Here is a 20361-nt window from a genome sequence, read left to right as displayed (position 1 = left end):
ACCTCTTCACCGCCAGCGCCCACGAGAATGTTCAGAGCTTGTCTCCCCGGATCCGTCGGCTGTACCTGGTCTCCCTCCTTACTGAGCCTTGGTTTCCGTGCCTCTGACTCTCCCGGGCCTCCAAACTTTGCCTGTGAACCCTCCTTCTGCTTCTCCGTCACTCACTCGTCTTTGTCTACCGGCTCTGTAAGGGCCAACATCCCCCGGGTGGCACCCTGACCCACTGCCCCTCGCACACGCTCCTGTACCCACACACACGGTTTGAAGTACCATCCTGTCCTGACAGCTTCCACATCTCCGTCTCCACCCTCTCCCTCCCCCACAGCACCAGAATCTTCTCTTCATCCACCTGCCGGACATGTGCTCCTGAGAATGCGCACATCTCACCTTGCTTGAACCTGACCGGGTGGCGGCACTGGCCAGCCAGCCTGGGAGCCTGCCGTGAGCTTTGACCTCTCTCTTCCTCACTCTCTGTTTATGATCACTCACAAGGCCTTGCCACATTTATTTTCTCTGTATTAGATCCGATCCATTATCTTCTGTCCATCGTATCTCCAGTCAGTATTAAATGAGTATGTTTATGTAGTGCCTGGCTCATTGTAAGTGCCCAGTGCCTGTGAGCAGTAATGACTGTGTTCTTATTCTTATTTGTTTATTTATTCAAAGGCAGAGAAAGACACAGAAGGACAGAGAGAGAATGAATGAATGATCATTCATTGAATAACTATGTGTGCACTCCCACCTGCTGCTTCACTCTGCAAATACTTGCAGCAGCTGGGACTGAGCCAGGGCTTGAAGCCAGGATCCAGGAGCTCAATCCAGGTCTCCCACATGGGTGGCAGGAACCCAATGACCTGAGCTGTCACCACCGCCAGGGTGCACAGCAGTTGGAAGCTGGAGTTAGGAGCCAAGTATCGAACCAGATACTCCAGTGTGGAAGATGGTTGTCTTAAAAAAGTCTTACGTGCCAGGCAAAACCCTGGCCCCAGTGGAAGTGTTCTCTGTGCACCTGCCTGTGTTAAGATTGGTATCTCTTCTATTGAAACATGTATTGGTTGCTCTGCCTCCTTGGAGCTGTCAGAGTTACCTTTCTAAAATGAAACTTGAGCCGGTGCCGTGGATTAACATGCTAATCCTCTGCCTTGTGGCGCCGGCACACCAGGTTCTAGTCCCGGTTGGGGCGCCGGATTCTGTCCCGGTTGCCCCTCTTCCAGGCCAGCTCTCTGCTGTGGCCCGGGAAGGCAGTGGAGGATGGCCCAAGTCCTTGGGCCCTGCACCCCATGGGAGACCAGGAGAAGCACCTGGCTCCTGGCTTCAGATCAGCGAGATGTGCCAGCCGCAGTGGCCATTGGAGGGTGAACCAACGGCAAAAAGGAAGACCTTTCTTTCTGTCTCTCTCTCTCACTATCCACTCTGCCTATCAAAAAATAAATAAATAATTTTAAAAAATGAAACTTGAGCACACCCATCTCCTGCTTAGGAGCCTGTCACCTGTAGATTGAAGTCCCACCCCCTGAGAGAGCATGCAAGGCCTCCTGTGCTCTGGCCCATTCCTCTCTCTCAGGCCCACTCCTGCTATTTTCCTGTCTGAGATTTAGTAATCCCACAGCACCAGCCTGCACGTGACATGCTGCACAAACTTTTACGCCCAAGTTGTTTGCTCATCTTCTAGGTGCTCATTGCTCCCCGTGGAACCCCCTGACCTGTCCTCACCTGCCTGAGACCTGTTTATTTTAAAATTCAACCCGAGGTCAGTATTGTGGTGCAGTGAGTTAGGCTGCCACCTGCAGTGCTGGCATCCTACATGGGCACTGTGCATGCTGTTTCAAGTCCTGGCTGTTCCACTTCAGATACAGCTCCCTGCTAATGCACCTGGGAGGCCAGTGGAAAATGGCCTGGGTGTTTGGGTCCTGCACCCATGTGGGAAACCCAGAATAAGCTCTTGGCTTTGGCCTGGCCCACCCCTGGTCATAAAGGCCATCTGGGGAATGAACCAGCAGATGGAAGATCTCTCTCTCCCCCTTACCCCCTTCCCTCTCTCCCTCTGGTTGTCTCTCCCTCTCTCCCTCTCCCTATCTCTCTCTCTCTCCCCCCACCATCTCTCTCTCTCTCTCTCTCTCTCTGTGTCTCTATAACTCTACATTTCAAACAAATAAAACAAAACAAAACAAAATGTCAACTAAGACCAACACACTCCAGGAAATAAAGGCTAGCTCGGATGCCCTTGACTTTGTATTCCTGAACACACTGTGTATTTCTCTATCGTGACCTCATCACATTGTGGTGCACCTGTTAGTAAAGACACCTCCTCCACTGATTACGAGCCTCAGAACAGAGACTGTTCCTGCGTCACCTCCCTTTGCATCCCCAGAGTGGAGTCTGGTGGCTGACGTGTAGAACATGTTCAATACATTAGAACCCTGCACTATGGACAGCTTTGTATTGTGTGTGCCTGGGGGAGGGTGCGACGTGGGGGAGACGACCTTGCTCTTGGTCTATATAGAGGATGCTGTCACTGCGTGGGACGTGACAGGAATGCAGCGGGGTGGGGGGCGGTGGAGGGGTTGAGACCTCATCTCTGAGGAGTCCTGCAGAGCAGCCAGTCATGGTTTGTCCCTGACACACACACGTAAGCATCTTGAGTTGGCAACGAACCTGGGCGCCTTTCTATCTAAGCGCTATTTCTCTGTGTATTTAATATCTCCCCAAACATCACTTCCCTGTCCATTGCTTTGGCCAACTGTCAAATGAGCTGAAATATGAGACAATTGGGCTCATAGAGACCTGCATTTCCCGGCGTTTTCCCACTGACCTGAAATCCTTCCACCCTTCCCCCCGATTCAGAGCTTCCCCCTTCCAGGTTGTTCTACTTACCAGGCCATTTTGGGCCACGTAAGTGGGGAGACCGCTTACTAAAGCCCAGTGGTCCGGAGGGGGGTTCCTGCAAAGGCCAGAGAGAGGAGGTGACTTTGAAGGCAAGGACTGCTGGGCCAGAACCCTGAGTGTGTATCTGCCCTCCTCCTGCTCTCTGGGGGGCCCCAGCACCCGCTTGCACTCACTGCACCTGACCAAACCCAGAGACGTTTCAATGTCTGCATTTAAGAAAAGGGTGACGAGTAGACCATCGTCCTCATTGCCTGGGGAGTCTGCAGAGAGACCACTTTCATTCCATGGGTTGTCATTGGCTACAGGACACAAACAGATGGAGTCACTTCCCCCAGGATGCGGGCAGCTTTGTGTGGGAAGCTCACCTGTGGTGAACTCCCACCATGCACCAGGCGGGAAAAGTGCTACTCATAGTTGTGTACCCTTAGCACAATGTATGGCTTTTGGTGTTACCATCGTGCACTGCACAACACTTTGGTGAACAGCAGCCAGCACATAGGCTGATGGTTCTATAGGATTACACCACCAAGTGACCTTGTCACCCCCTTAATTTGTGCAGTACATTCTATGACGTTGGCACAATGACAAAACCACCTTACGATGTGTTCCTCTTGTCAGCCCCAGGTGACTGATCACTTTTTGCTTAGTTATTGCGAGGAAAAATACACATATAGAAACGTGCATTAGAGCCTTCATTGATCCTTAGAAAGTGAATATCTGTGAAACCACGTACATACCAAGAACAGCCATGTCAGCATCTTCCCTCCCAATCACAACCTTTGCATTTATCTTAATGCAGTGGTAACCATTAGTCTAATAGGAGAATTATGGGGTCATCATTGTATATAAAATCCACTGGTGTCTGAAGCATAATTCGGCAGCACATGGGAATACTGGTTCACCATTCATAAACCTGGTACACCTCTGTGTTTATTTGTAGTTCCTTTAACTTCTGTCAATAGTATTTTATAGTGTCTCTGTAAAATTCTTGTGCATGTTTATTTATATTCTTTGGTATTTGATAAGTTTGATGCTATTATAAAGGGTATCTTTTTAAAAATTCATATTTTGTAGCTTTGCTGCCAGTATGGTGAAGTTCAGCTGATTACTTTATATAATAATTTTTTAAGATTTATTTATTTGAAAGGCAGAGATACAGAGATAGAAGGAGAGAGAGAAAGAGAGAGAGAAAGATCTTACATCCATTGATTCACTCCCCAGATGGGTGCAACAGGAGCCAGGAGCTTCTTCCAGGTCTCCCACGAGGGTGACAGTGGCCCAGGCACTTGGGCCATCTTCCACTGCTTTTCCAGGTCTGTAGGCATGGAGCTTGATTGGAAGTGGAGCGGCTGGGACTTGAACCGGCACCCATATGGGAAGCCAGTACTGCAGGTGGAGGCTTAACCTTCTATGCCACATTGCTGACCCTCTGTGTATTAATGTTTTATCAGGTTCCTTATTAAACTTTTTTATTAATTCTCATATTTTTTCTGTAGATTTAAAAACTTTCATATACAATTATATCACCTGCAAGTGATAGTGGTTTTGTCTTTTCCTCTCCACTCTATACCTTTTCTTTCTTTTCTTGCCTTCCGACTCTGGTCAGCTCTTCCAGGACAAGGTTGATGGAAGGGGTGTTTGCCATTTTGTCTAGTTTCTGATCTCAGTGAGAAAGCATTGGACCTCCGACTATGAAATATGTCATTTGTTGTACAGAATTCTCCCCGGAAGGTATCGAGTCCTGTCTCTCTTCCTGGGCACATCATAATGGCGGACTTTTCTTGCTAGACCAAATGTGCTTTCCTGGAATAAACCTTCCTGGCTAATGATGTGCAGTCCGGTCGATTTCGTGAGTCATTATTTGTCAGAAGTTCATCTTGGATGATGCTTGCACCTGTGTCCCAGGTGAGCTGGGTCTGAATCGTTCCCTGTGTTGGGCCTTGTTTATACTAGACACTGCTATTTAGTATGTAATAGCCGCTGCTTTTTCTACTCTCATATAATCACTCTTTATTTCTTCCTTAAAATTTTTAAAAGATGTATTTATTTACAGAGTTAGAGAAAGGAGAGAGAGAGAGAGAGAGATCTCCCATCCACTGGTTCACTGCCCAGATGGCCACAAAAGCCAGGGCTGGGCCAGGCCAGAGCCAGGTGCTTCATCCTGGTCTCCCACATGGGTGGCAGAGGCCCAAGCACTTGGGCCACGCTCCTCTGCCTTCCAAGCACAACATTAGCAGGAAGCAGGATCAGAATTGGAGCAATGCGGATTGAGCCAGCACCCTTATGGGATGTCGGCATTGCAAGCAGCAGCTTAACCTGCTCCATCACAGCACCAGCCCCCAGTTTCTTCCTCAAATCTTAGTGGGATTCATCCCTTAAGGAATTTGGGCCTAGAATGCTGTTGTAGGAAAATTCTATTTTATTTGATTGTTATAAGACTATTTTGATCTTGTATTTCTTCTTGTTTTGTGTTTTGTAGGTTTTGTTTTTGTGGAAATGTGCTCATTTCATCTAGATTGTACAGTGATGGATATAGTATCTCTCATCTTGTCAAGGCTGTGTCACTTGCGTCATGCAGCCCCTCTTCATTCTATGGTTTGAGTTCCCTCCATTTTTTCTTGCTTGTTCTTGCCAGAGATGGGCTGAATTTATTAATCCTTTTGAAAAATCAACTTTTGGCATTTGTTCATCACTGATTGTTTTCTATTTCACTAATTCCTAGGTTTATCTTTATACTTCCATTTTTTTTAAAGATTTATTTGTTTTTGAAAGAGTGACAGAGGGAGAGACAGAGAGAGAGAAAAAGGTTTATTCCACTCACTGGTTCACTCCCCACATGCCCACAACAGTTAGAAGCCAAGCTGAAGCTGGAAGCCAAGAACACCACCCAGGTCTCCCATGTGGGTGGCAGAGACCCAAATGAATGCCAGGGTTCCCCTAGGGTGGCTACTCTCTGGGACTCTTCTCCCCTCGCGTTCTGGAAGTTGCCCTCTCAGGCCAAGAGCGGCCACAGCTCAGCAGCTACCAGCACATTCTCTCGCGGCTCCTTCCACCTGCACCTCTCTATTTTCCCTCGTGCCCACACCCTGATGGAATGATCCGTCTGTGAGTGACACCGTGTCCTGTCGGAACCCTGGCTGATCGCAGTGGGCGCAGAGCCTGCTCCCTTTCCAGCCTGTTCTTTCCTAAGCGGTGTGTGGAGGGCTGTGAGCTTCACGCAGGCGCGACTTCTCTGTCACCTCGCTTTTGATAGGCAGTGTTTTCGTGACTCTGCAGCTCAGAATGTTTTCTGTGAAGTGGTTCTTTTACTCATGGGTTCTTTGGTAGTGCATCCTCCCCCCCCCCCTTTTTTTTTCCCAAAGAAAACTGTCCTAATTTTCAAGCATATGAGGCCTTTCTGGTGAGTTTTTTGTTGTTGTTGTTTCTGGCTTCTCCCATTGTCTTATTGTGACCAGAGGACATTGTGTGTATGAATTCAAGCTTATGAAATGTCTTAGGCTTGCTCTGTGACCCCGCGTATGCCCGAGTCTTGTAAATGTTGCAGGTGCGCTTGAAGAATGACGTGCTCTAGAGTGTGGGGGGCTGGGCAGCCGTGGTGCGTTTACCATTTGTTCTCCTGTATCCTATTTGTCGTCGTGTTTCTCTGTCAGTTAGTGAGCATGGGTTTGTACTGCTGTCAGTTTTTGCTTCCTACTTCCGGAGTGCATACGGATTTAGGATGGTGACATCTTCCTGTAACACCAAGGTGGAGTGACCTCTTTATCAGCAAGACACCACTGTCTTTCTCACTCCTAATCCTCTTTGACATAATGTCTATTTTTACCTCAGATTAATATAGTTCTAATGGTTTCATTTGGATTGGCATTTTCACAGTGGACCTTTTTACAGCCTTCTACTTGACCTCTCTGTCGCCTTATCTCAGAGAAGTGATCTGTAAGCAGAATGTAGGGTATTTCATTGTATCTTGGAAGTAATCACTTTCGATGAACCATTTTTTGTGTGACTGAGGAAGATACAATGGTGTCAGTTAATCTGTAATGCAAGGCTGTCAAAATCACTTTCAGTTTTTACTTTATGCATGTCAACAGCACTCTTGCAGCATTTAGATAAGATTTTTATTATATTTCACCTTTTCCTCTTTTTGTGCTGTTTTAGACAGCTTTTTGGTTCAATGTTGCAACATTGTACAATCTCTTTAAGTGACTTCATGTTGCAGTTAAATTCTATGTGGTTAGCAGTCAGCAATGGTTGCTCAACATTAACTCAACTGAGGTTATATCATAGATGGTTATGACCAAGTTCACGGTTAGGCAGACGATGACAACTACATGATGACTGCTGTGTGGCTGATAGCTGTTGTACATGTCATGGATTCTCTTTCAGAAATATAAAAAACTAGAAAAACATACATCAGACTCAATGAAATGAGATAGAATTCTTTCGTCTCCATCCGGGTGATCTTTGTCATTTAACTGGAACATCTAGTTAATTTATATTTAAAGAAACTATTGATGTATTTAGATTAGAACATATTAATGAATATGTACCTTCTATCTTTCCCCATCTGCCCATCTGCTCTGGATTCTTTCCTTTTCTTTTCTCTCTCTCTCTCTCTCTTTTTTTTTTTTTTTTTTTTTTTGACAGGCAGAGTTAGACAGAGAGAAAGGTCTTCCTTCCATTGGTTCACCCCCAAAATGGCCGCTTCAGCCGGCGCACTATGCCGATCTGAAGCCAGGAGCCAGGTGCTTCCTCCTGGTCTCCCATGCGGGTGCAGGGCCCAAGGACCTGGGCCATCCTCCACTGCCTTCCTGGGCCACAACAGAGAGCTGGACTGGAAAAGGAGCAGCCGGGACTAGAACCCGGTGTCCATATGGGATGCTGGCACTGCAGGCGGAGGATTAACCAAGTGAGCCACGGCGCCCCCCATCTCTCTCTCTCTCTCTCTCTCTCTCTCTCTCTCTCTCTCTCTCTCTCTCTAACTCTGCCTTTCAAACAAATAAAATAAATCTTAAAAAAAATAAAATAAACAGCCAAGACCTGAACCCAGGCCCCACAAGATGGGATATGCGGATCCCAAATGGCATCTTCCCGGCTGCCCTGAACGCCTGCCCCTGCTCTGTGTTCTTTCTAAACGTTTGCTTGTCTTCCTTCGGCCTGAGGAATCATCTATTTACAATTTAATTTCCCCCTCTGTTAGTGTGGCTGATACAGGCTGTGACAGCCTTTAGGGATGTCTGCAGATACTCTGGCTGCCCTTCCTGTTGGGCGCATGTCAGGTTGCACCCTTCAACTACTTGAAGCAATGCATGGCCAGGTGAATGGCTTTGGACAACGAGATTTGAGAAATGATGTGTGTCACATCCAGATGGACCATATGTAAGAGCCAGTGTGTGTTTTGCCATGTTCTCTCTCCTCTCTGGCAAAGTTAGTCAATCTTGTAGGGTTCAAAACGATGGCTGCTTTATCAAGGTGTCCCTATCAGTAGATGTTATACCAAAGAGCAGTTATGGAAAGAAAGATAAAGGAGTCAGAACCCGCTGATAGGCAGCCACCAGCTTTTGATTCCTGCCTGATTACCATCCATATATTCTACCCCCAGCCATACCCGCCAACTGGCAATCCCCACTTAGTGAGGTGGAAAAATAGCTATTGGTTGTTCACACTCCTGACGCTTCGCGATCTTGTTAGCATAGCACAGCACAGCCTGAGCCTATCCTGGCGTTAGAAACAGCGTGGCCATGACAGAAGAGGTGAACTAGGCGGCAGAATTAAGGACTGGGTGGAAGGCAGAGTGGTGAGCGTTGTCCAAGGCTAGTAGGATACTTGATCCAGCATTGGGGAAAACTGTGACCGCGATCGATCACACAGCGGATCATGGGCTTAAACAAATGTATAGCCCTAGGGACGGGATTGGAAGAGAGAATGGATGAAGGGTACGCATTTGTGAAAGAAATAAGAGAAGAGAGATGAACCTTGAAAAGAACCGAAGACTCTGTCCTTACACAAGCAGGAATGCAAAGAAATAGAGAGCACCCGGAAACCAAGCAACTTGGGACAACTCTCCATCCTCAACCAGTAAAACGGAAACCTGAGCACTTGGTCTCTGAGTGCCAGAGGATTCTTACAGTTGGGTCTGTGGTCACCTATCACATCCACTGAGTAAGGATTAAGGCTGAAGCGCACAGTCACCTCTCCCCCTGGAGGAAGGATATCCGGGAACACCCTGGGTGTGTGTTCCTCCCCCAGAGCTGGGCTGCAGCCTCCAGGAGTGCACAGCTAAGAGGAGAGAAAGCCAAGGCTCACAACAGAGCCGTGGTGTGGCTCTTGCTGCATGGAGAGGATTCCAGGACACCAGAAGGCAGTAAAGTTTTCACAAACAGCCCGTTAACCAAACAGGACATGTGCAAGTGTGTACTAAGATGGTTGGCCACTGTTCAAATCTCCCCTGGTCCTTGAGTCCCGGCTACCTGCAGACAAGCTCAGGATTCTTCCTTCTTCCCTTGGTCATCCTCCATGGTCACATAGAAAAAGGACACTGAGAATAAGCTGTCCCCAGGGGCTGAGTCACTGTCTTTGCCAGCTTCCTGTTTTGTCTGCTCTGTAGACCCCAGAGGTAGGAAAGCCCTGACTTGATCCCATAGTCTCAGGGAGGCCTGGGCAGGCCACCTTATTAACACAGGCCACGGGGCTGGAAGTCAGAGCATCTGCCTCACAGCCAGCATCTGAATCCCTTCCTCTCGATGCCTCCTTGCCCCCGTGTGTGTCTCTCTCATCAACTTTGCTCCCACAATGCTCCCCGTGCCATTTACCAAGGGTGGTGCCCCCTCTGTCGGGACTGGTCAGTGCTGGAATTGGAATGGTGTTTTTTGGGTGTGATAACATGCCTGGAATTCTACATATTTTGAGGTGAAACTTACGGGATCACTTTGATGTCTTCCTTGCCATGTAAGATATAGTCAATGACCTTGTAGAAATTAATTTCCTGTCAAAAGAGAAAAATGATACATTAGGAATGACAGAACGGCAACAGAGTTGTGGCCCTGAAACAGGCCTTCTTGACACTGTCTTCTGCCCCATGGCTTCAGGAAGCACCAAGTGGACCATCAGCCCCTTCTAGGGGTAGCCTGGCTGCCTCCTGGCGCTCCCTGTCCTCAGCTCACTCCTCAGACTCCGTGTGCTCCTCCTTGGCACTGGCTGGCACCCACCGGGCAGGCGGCTAGGAGCTGGGACTGGGAAAAGAGATGGCAAAGGCTTCAAGGGGATCTGGAAGTTGAGCACAAGGAGAGAGAGAGAGCAGCTGCTGCTGGGGTCTGTGGTGAGAGTGAAGCTTCCACCCAGTTAGCATGAGTCGACCCAGCCAACCCTGTGCAGGACACACCTGGATCAGGCTGAAGCTAGGAGCCTGGGACTCCATCTAGGTCTCCTATGTGGATGCAGGGGCCCCAACATTTGGGCCATTTGCTGCTGCTTTCCCAAACCATTAGCAGGGAACTGGATTGGAGGTGGAGTAGCCAGGACACATACTGGCACCCATACGGATGCCAGAATTGCAGGCAGTAGCTTAAACCACCATGCCATGGTGCCAACGACTAATGGTCCTCTTTCTCCTTCATGCCTTTCATTGAGCTCTTCCAGACTCACCCTCCCAATCCTGCTTCATCCCTCCAAGCTAGCTTTCCATCTTGCCTGGCCTCTTTGCACCGATAAAACTCCCATTCTCTCCAGTGGATCTAATTGCATTGCTCTCCAGCATGCGGGTGCATGTTGGCAGGTGGCTGCTCTCCTGAGTTCTCCAGGGAAAATTCTGTTACCTGATTTGGTCCTCTGTACTCGCAAATATGCAGGGCAGGAATACAATTATTTTACAGGGGCTGGTGCTGTGGCGTAGCAGGAAAAGCCACCGCCTGCGGTGCCCACATTTCATATGGGTGCCAGTTCGAGACCTGGCTGTTCCACTTCTGATCCAGCTCTCTGCTATGGCCTGGGAAAGCAGTAGAAAATGGCCCAAGTCCTTGGGCCCCTGCACCCACATGGGGGACCTGGAAGAAGCTCCTGGCTCCTGGCCTTGGATTGGTGCAACTCCAGCTGTTGTGGCCATCTGGGGAGTGAACCAGCGGATGGAGGATCTCTCTCTCTCTCTGCCTCTCCTCTCTCTGTATAACTGTGACTATCAAATAAAATAAATAAATCCTTTAAAAAAACAATTATTTTACAAATGAGAAAGCTGAGATGCAGAAAGAGGGAAGGACTCACAGCAAGACAGAGTGCCAAGACCAGAACCTAGGCCCTTGGCTCCCAGATGAGGGCTCTGCCTGCTTTGTTGCGCGAGGTTCATAGTTTCCAATAGCATTACAGTCTCTGCAGCACCATCACCTAGAACAGGGCTGCTCAAAGTGTGCCCCTTGAACTGGTGACAGTCTGCAAGGCACCTGTTACCACATCGTGATGGGTTAAACACAGAATGTGGGAATCACCAGCTAGAAACTTGTGCAACAAGCTAACTGGGTTAGGTCAGGTGTGGTCAATCTAATTTAGAAAGAAGGAACCTATATTTAAATAAATTTTAAGTGCAATTAATTTTTTTCTACAAATGTATTTTTAGCATGTTCTGAAAAGTGTCCATCTAAAACTGGCTTGGCCACTTTTTTTTTTTTTTGACAGAGTTAGAGAGATAAAGGTCTTCCTTTTTCCGTTGGTTCACCCCCCAAAATGGCCACTACAGCTGGTGCGCTGTGCTGATCTGAAGCCAGGAGCCAGGTGCTTCCTCCTGGTCTCCCATGCAGGTGCAGGGCTCAAGCACTTGGGCCATCCTCCACTGCCTTCCCGGACCACAGCAGAGAGCTAGACTGGAAGAGGGGCAACCGGGACAAAATCTGACGCCCCGACCAGGACTAGAACCTGGGGTGCTGGCGCCGCAGGCAGAGGATTAGCCTAGTGAGCCATAGTGCTGGCCTGGCTGCTTTTTAAAATGCAAACAAAAACCCCAAAGTCTTCCTCCCCTGCAGGTATGTTGAGAAGTACTGCCCAGATACCTGGGCCCCACCCCAAGCCTCCTGACTCAGAAGCTCCACAAAGAGGAATTCCTGACAGTCAGGGATCCAGGGATTGTAACCTTCTGCAGACTCAGGGAGAGGCTCTGTGCCTCACAGCCCCACGTGCTGGCAGCTCCAGGGGCCAAACTTTTCCAGGAGGCGGGCTCTGGCTGAATAAAGAGCAGAAGCTAGAACTGCACCCCGGTGGCAGGGCTGCCCTGGGTAGCCAGCAGCCTAGAACAGGAAACATCCAAGCGCTAGGCTAGATGGATGAGAGGCAGCTAAGACTAGCCCCAGAGGGAAAAGACAAGCTCTGGGCTTCAGATTCCCTGGCAGTAGAATGAGATCCTGTGTGTCTGTGTGTCCACAGACAATGCCAGGAACCAGATCATGTAAAGCTGCCCTAACGGAAGCAGAGTGGGCACAGAGCTCCCTTGGTCATTGCTTTTCCTGTTCCCTGTCTCTCCCATTAGCCCCTAGTCAAGGCAGCTACTGTAGCCCTCTAGGGCTCTAAGGCCACTGGGGGAGCGGGAGGGGAGTGGAATAGCCAAAGTCTCTTCGAGTTATGGCTCCAGATTGCAGTGAAATAATTATCAATATGTCTCGAAGATTCCGATGATGTCGTCTGTGGCCCAGTCCTTCCGCTTGTGGGAATAGACCCTGCAGGTGCAGTCCCAGATCTGACTGCCCCACGCGGGGGTCTCAGCCAGACTGCTTTAAAACTCCTGGGGACAGCTGAATGTCTCACGAACAGGGCAGTGCCACAAATTGAGCACAGAAGCTCCTTGACTTACAATGAGATTACATCCCGATAAGGCATGGGAAACGGGAGAGAACGTCAACCCAAAGTGCGCTTAAGACACCCAACTCGCCGAACATCTCAGCTCCAGAACATCGCACACCCTGGAGCATCAGTCATTTCTCCTTACGACTGAGGGACAACGGGCCACATCGGCTTGCTCTGCCACCACCCAGCATTGCCAGAGAGAGAGTGGCACAGATTATTTTTGCTCTGGGAAAAGATCAAAATTCAAAGTACAATTTCTACTGCATGCAGATGGCTTGTGCATCATTGCACAATGGAAAAATCATTAGTCAGCCATCCCAAGTTAAGTCATAAATCAGGGACTATCTATACCTGAATGTGCTGGATACTTTGCATGTTGCCAGCACGAGACAGCTGGGTCCATGCCGGTGGGAAAGGTGCCAAGACATACAGTGAGGTGAGAATAGAAAGCACCATCCCCATGTTTGTGGATGGTGAAACGTGTGAGCAGTGTATGGGGTACTTTACCAAGTATGTGGCAGGCATGAGTTGAGCCTAACATTTAAGGCACTGGTTAAGACACTCACTTCCTGCCAGCACGTGGCTCACTAGGCTGATTCTCCACCTGCAGTGCCGGCATCCTGGGTTCTAGTTCTGGTAGGGGCGCCGGTTCTGTCCCGGTCGCTCCTCTTCCAGTCCAGCTCTCTGCTGTTGCCCGGGAAGGCAGTGGAGGATGGCCCAAGTGCTTGGGCCTTGTACCGGCAGGGGAGACCAGAAGGAAGCACCTGGCTCCTGGCTTTGGATCGGTGCAGTGCGCCAGCCTGTGGCCATTTGGGGAGTAAACCAATGGAAGGAAGATCTTTCTCTCTCTCTCTCTCTCACTGTCTCTGCCTGTCAAAAAAAAAAAAAAAAAAAGACACCCACTTCCCACATAGCCAGGCACTGGTTTGGTTCTCTCTAGCTGCTGGCTCCAGCATTCCCAGCAATGCAGAGTCTAGGAGGTAGTGGTGATGGCTTAAATCACTGAGCTCCTGCCACTCACTCAGGAGAGACCTGGATTGAGTTCACAGCTCTCAATATCTGCCGTCCTTGGCCCTGGCTGCTGCAGGCATTTGGGGAATGGGAGCTCTCTCTGTCTATCTCTGTCTCTTTGCCTTTCAATAAATACTAAGTAAATGTCTCATGGAAAAATAGAAAGGAAAGTATTGGTACAAAAACAGTTGTGAAATCCATGCATAGTTTTTTTACATGTTATGAACTTTTCACATACTCTGAAAAAAAAATTCTTGCATGGAAATAAACTCATAGTTTTAATTCCATTTTTCAGTGACCTTTTTGAAGTGCATTCATACTTCTTGAATGCCTGTATAAGCATAGACATTCCTGGAGAGATAGCCAGATAGCGGAGGTGGGGTCAGGAGAGGCGTGGCTTCCTGCCCTGGGGAGCTTGTTACTGTGCTCAGGTATCACCATTTCTAAACATTTAAGGAAACTTTCTCAAAATCATTTTGAATGCTGACATTATGCTCTGTGAGCAGTTCTACCAAGCAAAGGTAGCTGCATTATCTGCTGGGACTTTGGCATAGCTTTTTCCACTGGGAGGAGCAGACAAGGAGTTCCCGGACCTCTCCGACCATTTTTTTTTTTTTTTTTTTTTTTTTTTGGTCTTTGCCTCCTGGCTAGCTGTCCTGTGCTGCAGCTCAGTGCACACCCAGGCGAGCCCAAGGCTCCCTGGGCCTGGCAGGCTGCCCTAGCCAGGAGGTGTCACAGGACTCCTTAGAAAGGATCAAAATGGACATTTTGTGAAGCCTGTAAGAGACTCAATTTGCTTCCACAAAATACAACAAAAAGATCACTGTGCTTTGGGTAAATGGGTTTCTTTCCAGACGCTGTTGCTCAGCCAAACAGCCTGCAAGGCTGTGTTCATGTGTGAATTCCACAGCCCCTGGGAAGTCAAACCTGAGCCATCAAGAGTACCTTTGTTACCTTCCCCGGAGCTGCTAACACTGGAACACAGGGAGCTTTGAGAGAGCCACCACTGCGGCCAGAGCCACAGCTTGGTGCGTGGAAACTTACCAGATTTCAAACATTAAGCTATTTTTTCATTTTTCCATGAAGCCTAATCATCCTGTGTAACTTTTTAAAAATTGAACTGCACACACACAGACTGTTTTATTTTTAAAAGGAGAGGGAGGTAGACATAGCTGCTCTCAGGGAGTTTTAGACCTAAATGCTGGGGAGAGTTGTTGCCTGGAATCCAGACAAAAGCTGTATTTCTGTGGTGAACATGGCAGATGCACTGTGCCAGTCCTGTTAGGAGGCGAGAGGCCATACTGAAAGGCATGACTGCAAGGACAGAGAGAGAGGCAGACCATGTTCGAATTTGTGCAAAGGACTTTTTTTTTTTTACTTTTATTATTATTATTTTTTTTTGACAGGCAGAGTGGATAGTGAGAAAGAGAGAGACAGAGAGAAAGGTCTTCCTTTGCTGTTGGTTCACCCTCCAATGGCCGCCACCGCCGGCGCACCGCACTGATCCGATGGCAGGAGCCAGGTGCTTATCTTGGTCTCCCATGGGGTGCAGGGCCCAAGCACTTGGGCCATCCTCCACTGTACTTCCTGGCCACAGCAGAGAGCTGGCCTGGAAGAGGGGCAACCGGGACAGAATCCAGTGCCCCGACCGGGACTAGAACCTGGTGTGCCGGCGCTGCAAGGCAGAGGATTAGCCTAGTGAGCCATGGCGCCGGCCTGCAAAGGACTTGACTTTTCTGAATCTCAGTGTTCTCCACTGTCTCATGGGGACAGTGAGGACATCTCCTGCGTCCACTGCTGAGAAGAGGAAATGACATGACCCAGGTGGGGTCCCCGGCAGACGGTGAGGCCCCAGCCGGCCAGCTGTGACTGCATCGCAGAGTGCCTGCTGTGGGGCAGCACGGGAGTCCCTTTAGCCACCGCACACCTGCTCAGTTAGCTTGATCGCCCCAGCCTAGCAGCTGAGGCAGGCGAGGCCACACAGCTAACTGGTGCAGCGGGGATCAGAGCTCAGACTGTCTCCCTCCGAGCCCACACTCCTTCCAGATCTACTTCTGGCCAATCATGTCATACTCTGGGGCCCTGCTCAGCCCTGTGCATCTGTCCCCATGGTCATGTGCCAGTCCTGAGTTCAGAGATGGGTACACTGACGATATCCACGGATGGGAAAATCAAAGACCCAACTCACTCTACAGGTGAGCAGCCAACCAAAATCAAAGCGCTTTTCTTCCAGGCACTGTCCTTCTCTTCCACAGCTGAGCACCTTGGGCTTCAGCAAGCCCTAAGCTCTTGCTACTAGAGATGAGCAGGGATTCAGGGAAAGAAAAGCGGTATTCTATTCTATTTTATTTTTAATGATCTTATTTCTGTTCACTCTTGGCAATGTATAGCAATTAAACCATTTTTGCTTCTGTGGATGCAAGTTATAAAGTTGTTTTTCAGGCTGGTCTTGTGGTGCAGTGAGTTAAGCCCCTGCCTATAAGAAAGCACCGTTCGAGTCCCCGCTTTCCCACTTCCCATCCAGCTCCCTGCTGATGGCCTGGGAAAGCAGCGGAGGATGGCCTGAGTGCTCTTTCTCTCGGTCTCTCCCTTTTCCTCTGTGAGTTTGCCTTTCAAATAAACAAATAAGTCTGTTTTAAAAGTCATTTTTAAAATATAAAAGCAACCAATTTCACAACAAAATAAAAGTAAAAACTGGGATTCCGTTAAAAATGAGTGCAAAGGGGCATCCAGGGCCTTGGTTGCAGGCTGCTGCACTGACATCCTGATAAGCCAGAGTGCAGGGTCAGTGTGTTTTATTTCCATTTCCTTCTCGCTGTCCAGTGCTCACAGATTCAGTTCTGGAGCTGTTTCAGTTGCTAGGCAGGGCTCTGTTTTGATTCTCCCATGGCTCTGTTCCCTGGATTGCATGCTGGAGTGTGAGGCATGTTTGACCTGTCCCACGTGGACAACCTGATGGACTTCAAGGTCAAAAAATCCAGCATCTCCTCTTTGGTGTTCCATTCCCTGGACATCTCCTTGTGACCACAGGACACCTCCAATTTCACCAAACCCCTCCACACACTGGGCTTCTTCCTGTGACTCATTGTGATGATTTCCAACGTGGCTACAAATGATTTACTCCTGTTGGCAAACCATCGCGACAACGGCATGTTCTCAGTCAGCTCGTCTTCCTGTCCTGTCTCTTTGTGAGATGAAGTTTACTCTTCTCTTGTTCTGTGGTTAGGTAATTGCTTGCTCTGCCGTGCCTTGGCATTGAAGAACTTATCACATGATACCCATTATTTTTCTTTGACTAATAGACTCTGCTGATCCCATTTCCAAAGCCTTCAGTGGACCTTCAACTCCGAAACAGCGCTTGTGATGTTGATGGATTTCGTCAAAATATCACCTTATCAATGTCTTATCTTGAAGGAGTTTCACCTTGGAAAGAATTTCAGTAGATAACACAATAGCTCGGTTGACTCCATTTTCACCACTGTAGGATATCTCTCAACTGATCTGAAAGCTTTTGATTGCAACCTTTGATCAACATAGCAGATTAACATCTTTAGCTTTAAAGTTAGCTGATCCTGCTAAAACGAGGCCAGCCACGTTGACTTTGTCACCAGAAATGAACAGCTACACAGCAGTCTCTGGGCATTCTGAACATATTACGTCACTCTCCCACTCCTAAATGGGCAAAACACAAGACAGCCCGGCCTCTTCTACTGTGTTTCTATGGCAGACCTGCTGGGAATTTGTATAGAACTTCTGTTCCCCAGAGTATATCAGAACATACACCAGTACCCCTACTCCAGTGACCCAGACTGGCTGTTACCTAAAAGCAGTGCTGGTGGCTGGCGTGTGGGGCAGTGGTCAGGGTATCACCTGGAACACCTGCATTATGTAACAGAGTACCTGGGTTTAAGTCCCAGTTCTCCTGATTTGAAAATCTTGGCAATGCACACCTTGGGAGGCAGTAGATACTTGGGCCTCTAATACCCATAGGGAAGATCTGGATTGAATTCCTGGCTCCTGGCTTTGCCCTAGCCCAGCCCTGGCTATTGTGGTCATTTGGAGAATGAACCAGCAAATGGGAGATCTCTGCTTTTATTAAAAATATTTATTTATTTGAGTCAGAGTTATACAGAGAGAGGAAGAGACAGAGAGAGAGATAGCATTCTTCCATCTGATGGTTTGCTCCCCAAATGGCTGCAATGGCCGGGGCTAGGCCAAGCCAAAGCCAGGAGTCAGGAGCTTCTTCTGGATCTCCTATGTGAGTAAAGGGGTCCAAGCACTTGAGCCATCCTAGGATGCTTTTCCTGGGACATTAACAGAGAGCTGGATTGGAAGTGGAGCAGCTAGGACTTGAATCAGTGCTCATCTGGGATGCTGGTGCTACAGGCATTGACTTAAGCCTCTGTGCCCCAGTGCTGGACCTGATCTCCCCTTCTCTCTCTTCCTCTCTCTCTCCCCTTTAAAAAAAAAAAAAAAAAAAAGAAGAAAGAGTGACATAATAGTCTCAGTGTGTGGGTCTTGTCACACAAAGACACTGGCGTAGGTATTGGTTTAGGAGGTTCAAAGTCAATGTTGACTTTGTTTTCCTTTCCTCCTTCTGTTACAATTGTTTCGTAGCAAACAGTCAGACCTTCCAGAGTGCCTTGTTATCATGTTGGAGTCTTTGTTGCCAGTGGCTTCCGGGACTGAAACGTGGCTTTCTTGGACTTGACCTTCAATGCAGCTCCAAACTCACTTGCTGACGTTTTTGCCCCTTGTGAATCTGGTCTTTGGGAGGAACGCTCAGTGACGTGCTGGTGCCCTTGCCAGGGGCCACTTCCGCGCTCTTAGGAACTTCTGGATCTTCCAGGCACCCCCATTCCTGTCGGCTGCACTGAGGCTGGCCACTGAGTCCTCCCTGCCTCCCTATGAAGGGCCCGGTTCTGGGGGCAGCAGCTGCTCCTCCCTAGTGGCAGCTTCTGTTGCCAGTTCTGGTTCCTGATTTCAGCTTCGTCAGAGCCTGGGAGGTGGCAGGTGATGTGCCTGCCACCCATGGGGGAGTCCTGGACTGGATTCCTGGCTCCCGGGTTGGGCCCAGCACAGTCCGAGTCTTGAGGGCATTTGGAGAGTCAATCCGTGGATGGGAGCTCTGTCTCTCTGTGTCCCTCTCTCTCCTTCTCCCCTCCCCCATCTCATACCACCTCTCTGAAAGTCTCAACCATGGCTACCCTAGACACCTAGATGAAGCCAAAACTTGTTAAATTGGTCAGATGGCAGGCAGCTCCACTGGTGCTAAGTAAGACAATGTCCTGATCAGTTCAGTCTTAAAGATTGGGGCACTCAAGGGTGACAAACCAGATGAGTTAGAGTTTGACTCTTCTCTGACCACCCTGGAGTTGGAGATGACCTCTGACCTCTGACCCCAGGGTTCAACCAGAGGAAACTGGAATTCATTGAGTCAGTGAGATCTGAAAGCTCTGATGAGCTCTACCCTGATTCCTCAGTATTAACTTCCCAGTAGACACAAAATCAGCTTGAGTGGGAACTGGAGAAGAGGCTTGGAGGTAACAAGAAAACTCAAAAAGGAAGACGGCCACAAGGCAGCCCCCGGTGGCTCCGTCTTCCTGCATGAAACCAGGGAACTGTGTGGGCCAAAGAATCGTCGGGGCGCGGGCAGCAGCAGGTTACAAAGCTCATCTTAGATAAAGTGCAGCAGAAGGTCAGGAGCCAAGGCTAAAGGCTCCTCTGGCGCATGGGTGAAGCTCACAGGCGAGGGTGTTCACTTCGAATTCCCAGGGTTTGAATCGAGACCAAAGCCTTATCGCTCATACCCCCACGTCCACCCACTCATCCACACCCGGCCCTTTGTTTGGGGCAGGTTAGGCTTCGCTGGGTGGAACCAGTCCCCTGATACATTATCTCACATGGACCAGAAAGAGCACTGGACTCACAGTGGAGCTGGGCCATGGCGCCGCTGCTTGCTTATCCTGTGAGCCTGGGCCAGGGCTTTCAGTCACTGTGCAGGTTCTCCAGGCCATGCGAGGGCCACGTCTGTCCAGCCTTCCTCGTGTCCACACCCTCACACTCAGCACCTCCAGAGACAGTATGCCTTATCTTTAACACGAGGCAACTGGAGGAGACCAGCGGTCAGACACATGCCTAGCGGGCCTCACAGGAGCAAGTGTGAGCTGGCCCAGGTGCTCCTCACAGGGAGTGGCAGGGACAGTGGCAGACCAGTGAGCTCAGGCCACGTTCCAAGGAAACAGCGAGTCCTCCGCTCCAGTGCAGCCTACCCTGCAGGTCCGGTTCTTCCTTTTCAGAGAGACTGAAAATGCAAATATTTATGGGCTCTGTCTTGATTACTAGGGCCTAGCCCTCAATTCAAATTTTTTTTTGTTTGTTTGTTTGTTTGTTTTTGACAGGCAGAGTGGACAGTGAGAGAGAGACAGAGAGAAATGTCTTCCTTTTGCCGTTGGTTCACCCTCCAATGGCCGCCGCGGTAGCGCGCTGCGGCCGGCGCACCGCGCTGATCCGATGGCAGGAGCCAGGTGCTTATCCTGGTCTCCCATGGGGTGCAGAGCCCAAACACTTGGGCCATCCTCCACTGCACTCCCTGGCCACAGCAGAGAGCTGGCCTGGAAGAGGGGCAACCGGGATAGGATCGGT

General features: G+C 49.2%; 1 protein-coding gene across 2 annotated transcripts in view; it reads right to left on the bottom strand.

Moving 5' to 3' along the window:
- PDE6A (phosphodiesterase 6A) overlaps window positions 1–20361 on the bottom strand; it is a 65343-nt gene that overhangs the window by 28651 nt on the left and 16331 nt on the right. For both annotated transcript variants that reach the window (XM_062189716.1, XM_062189717.1), the window contains 2 exons: window positions 9804–9868; window positions 2875–2941 (listed from right to left, as the gene is read on the bottom strand). In XM_062189716.1, coding sequence (XP_062045700.1) covers window positions 2875–2941; window positions 9804–9868 — 132 coding nt within the window. The remainder of the gene's footprint in view (window positions 1–2874; window positions 2942–9803; window positions 9869–20361) is intronic.

The sequence above is a fragment of the Lepus europaeus genome, chromosome 4, assembly GCF_033115175.1.
Source record: "Lepus europaeus isolate LE1 chromosome 4, mLepTim1.pri, whole genome shotgun sequence".
Taxonomy (NCBI): domain Eukaryota; kingdom Metazoa; phylum Chordata; class Mammalia; order Lagomorpha; family Leporidae; genus Lepus; species Lepus europaeus.
This window is presented reverse-complemented; position numbering and strand designations above follow the sequence as displayed.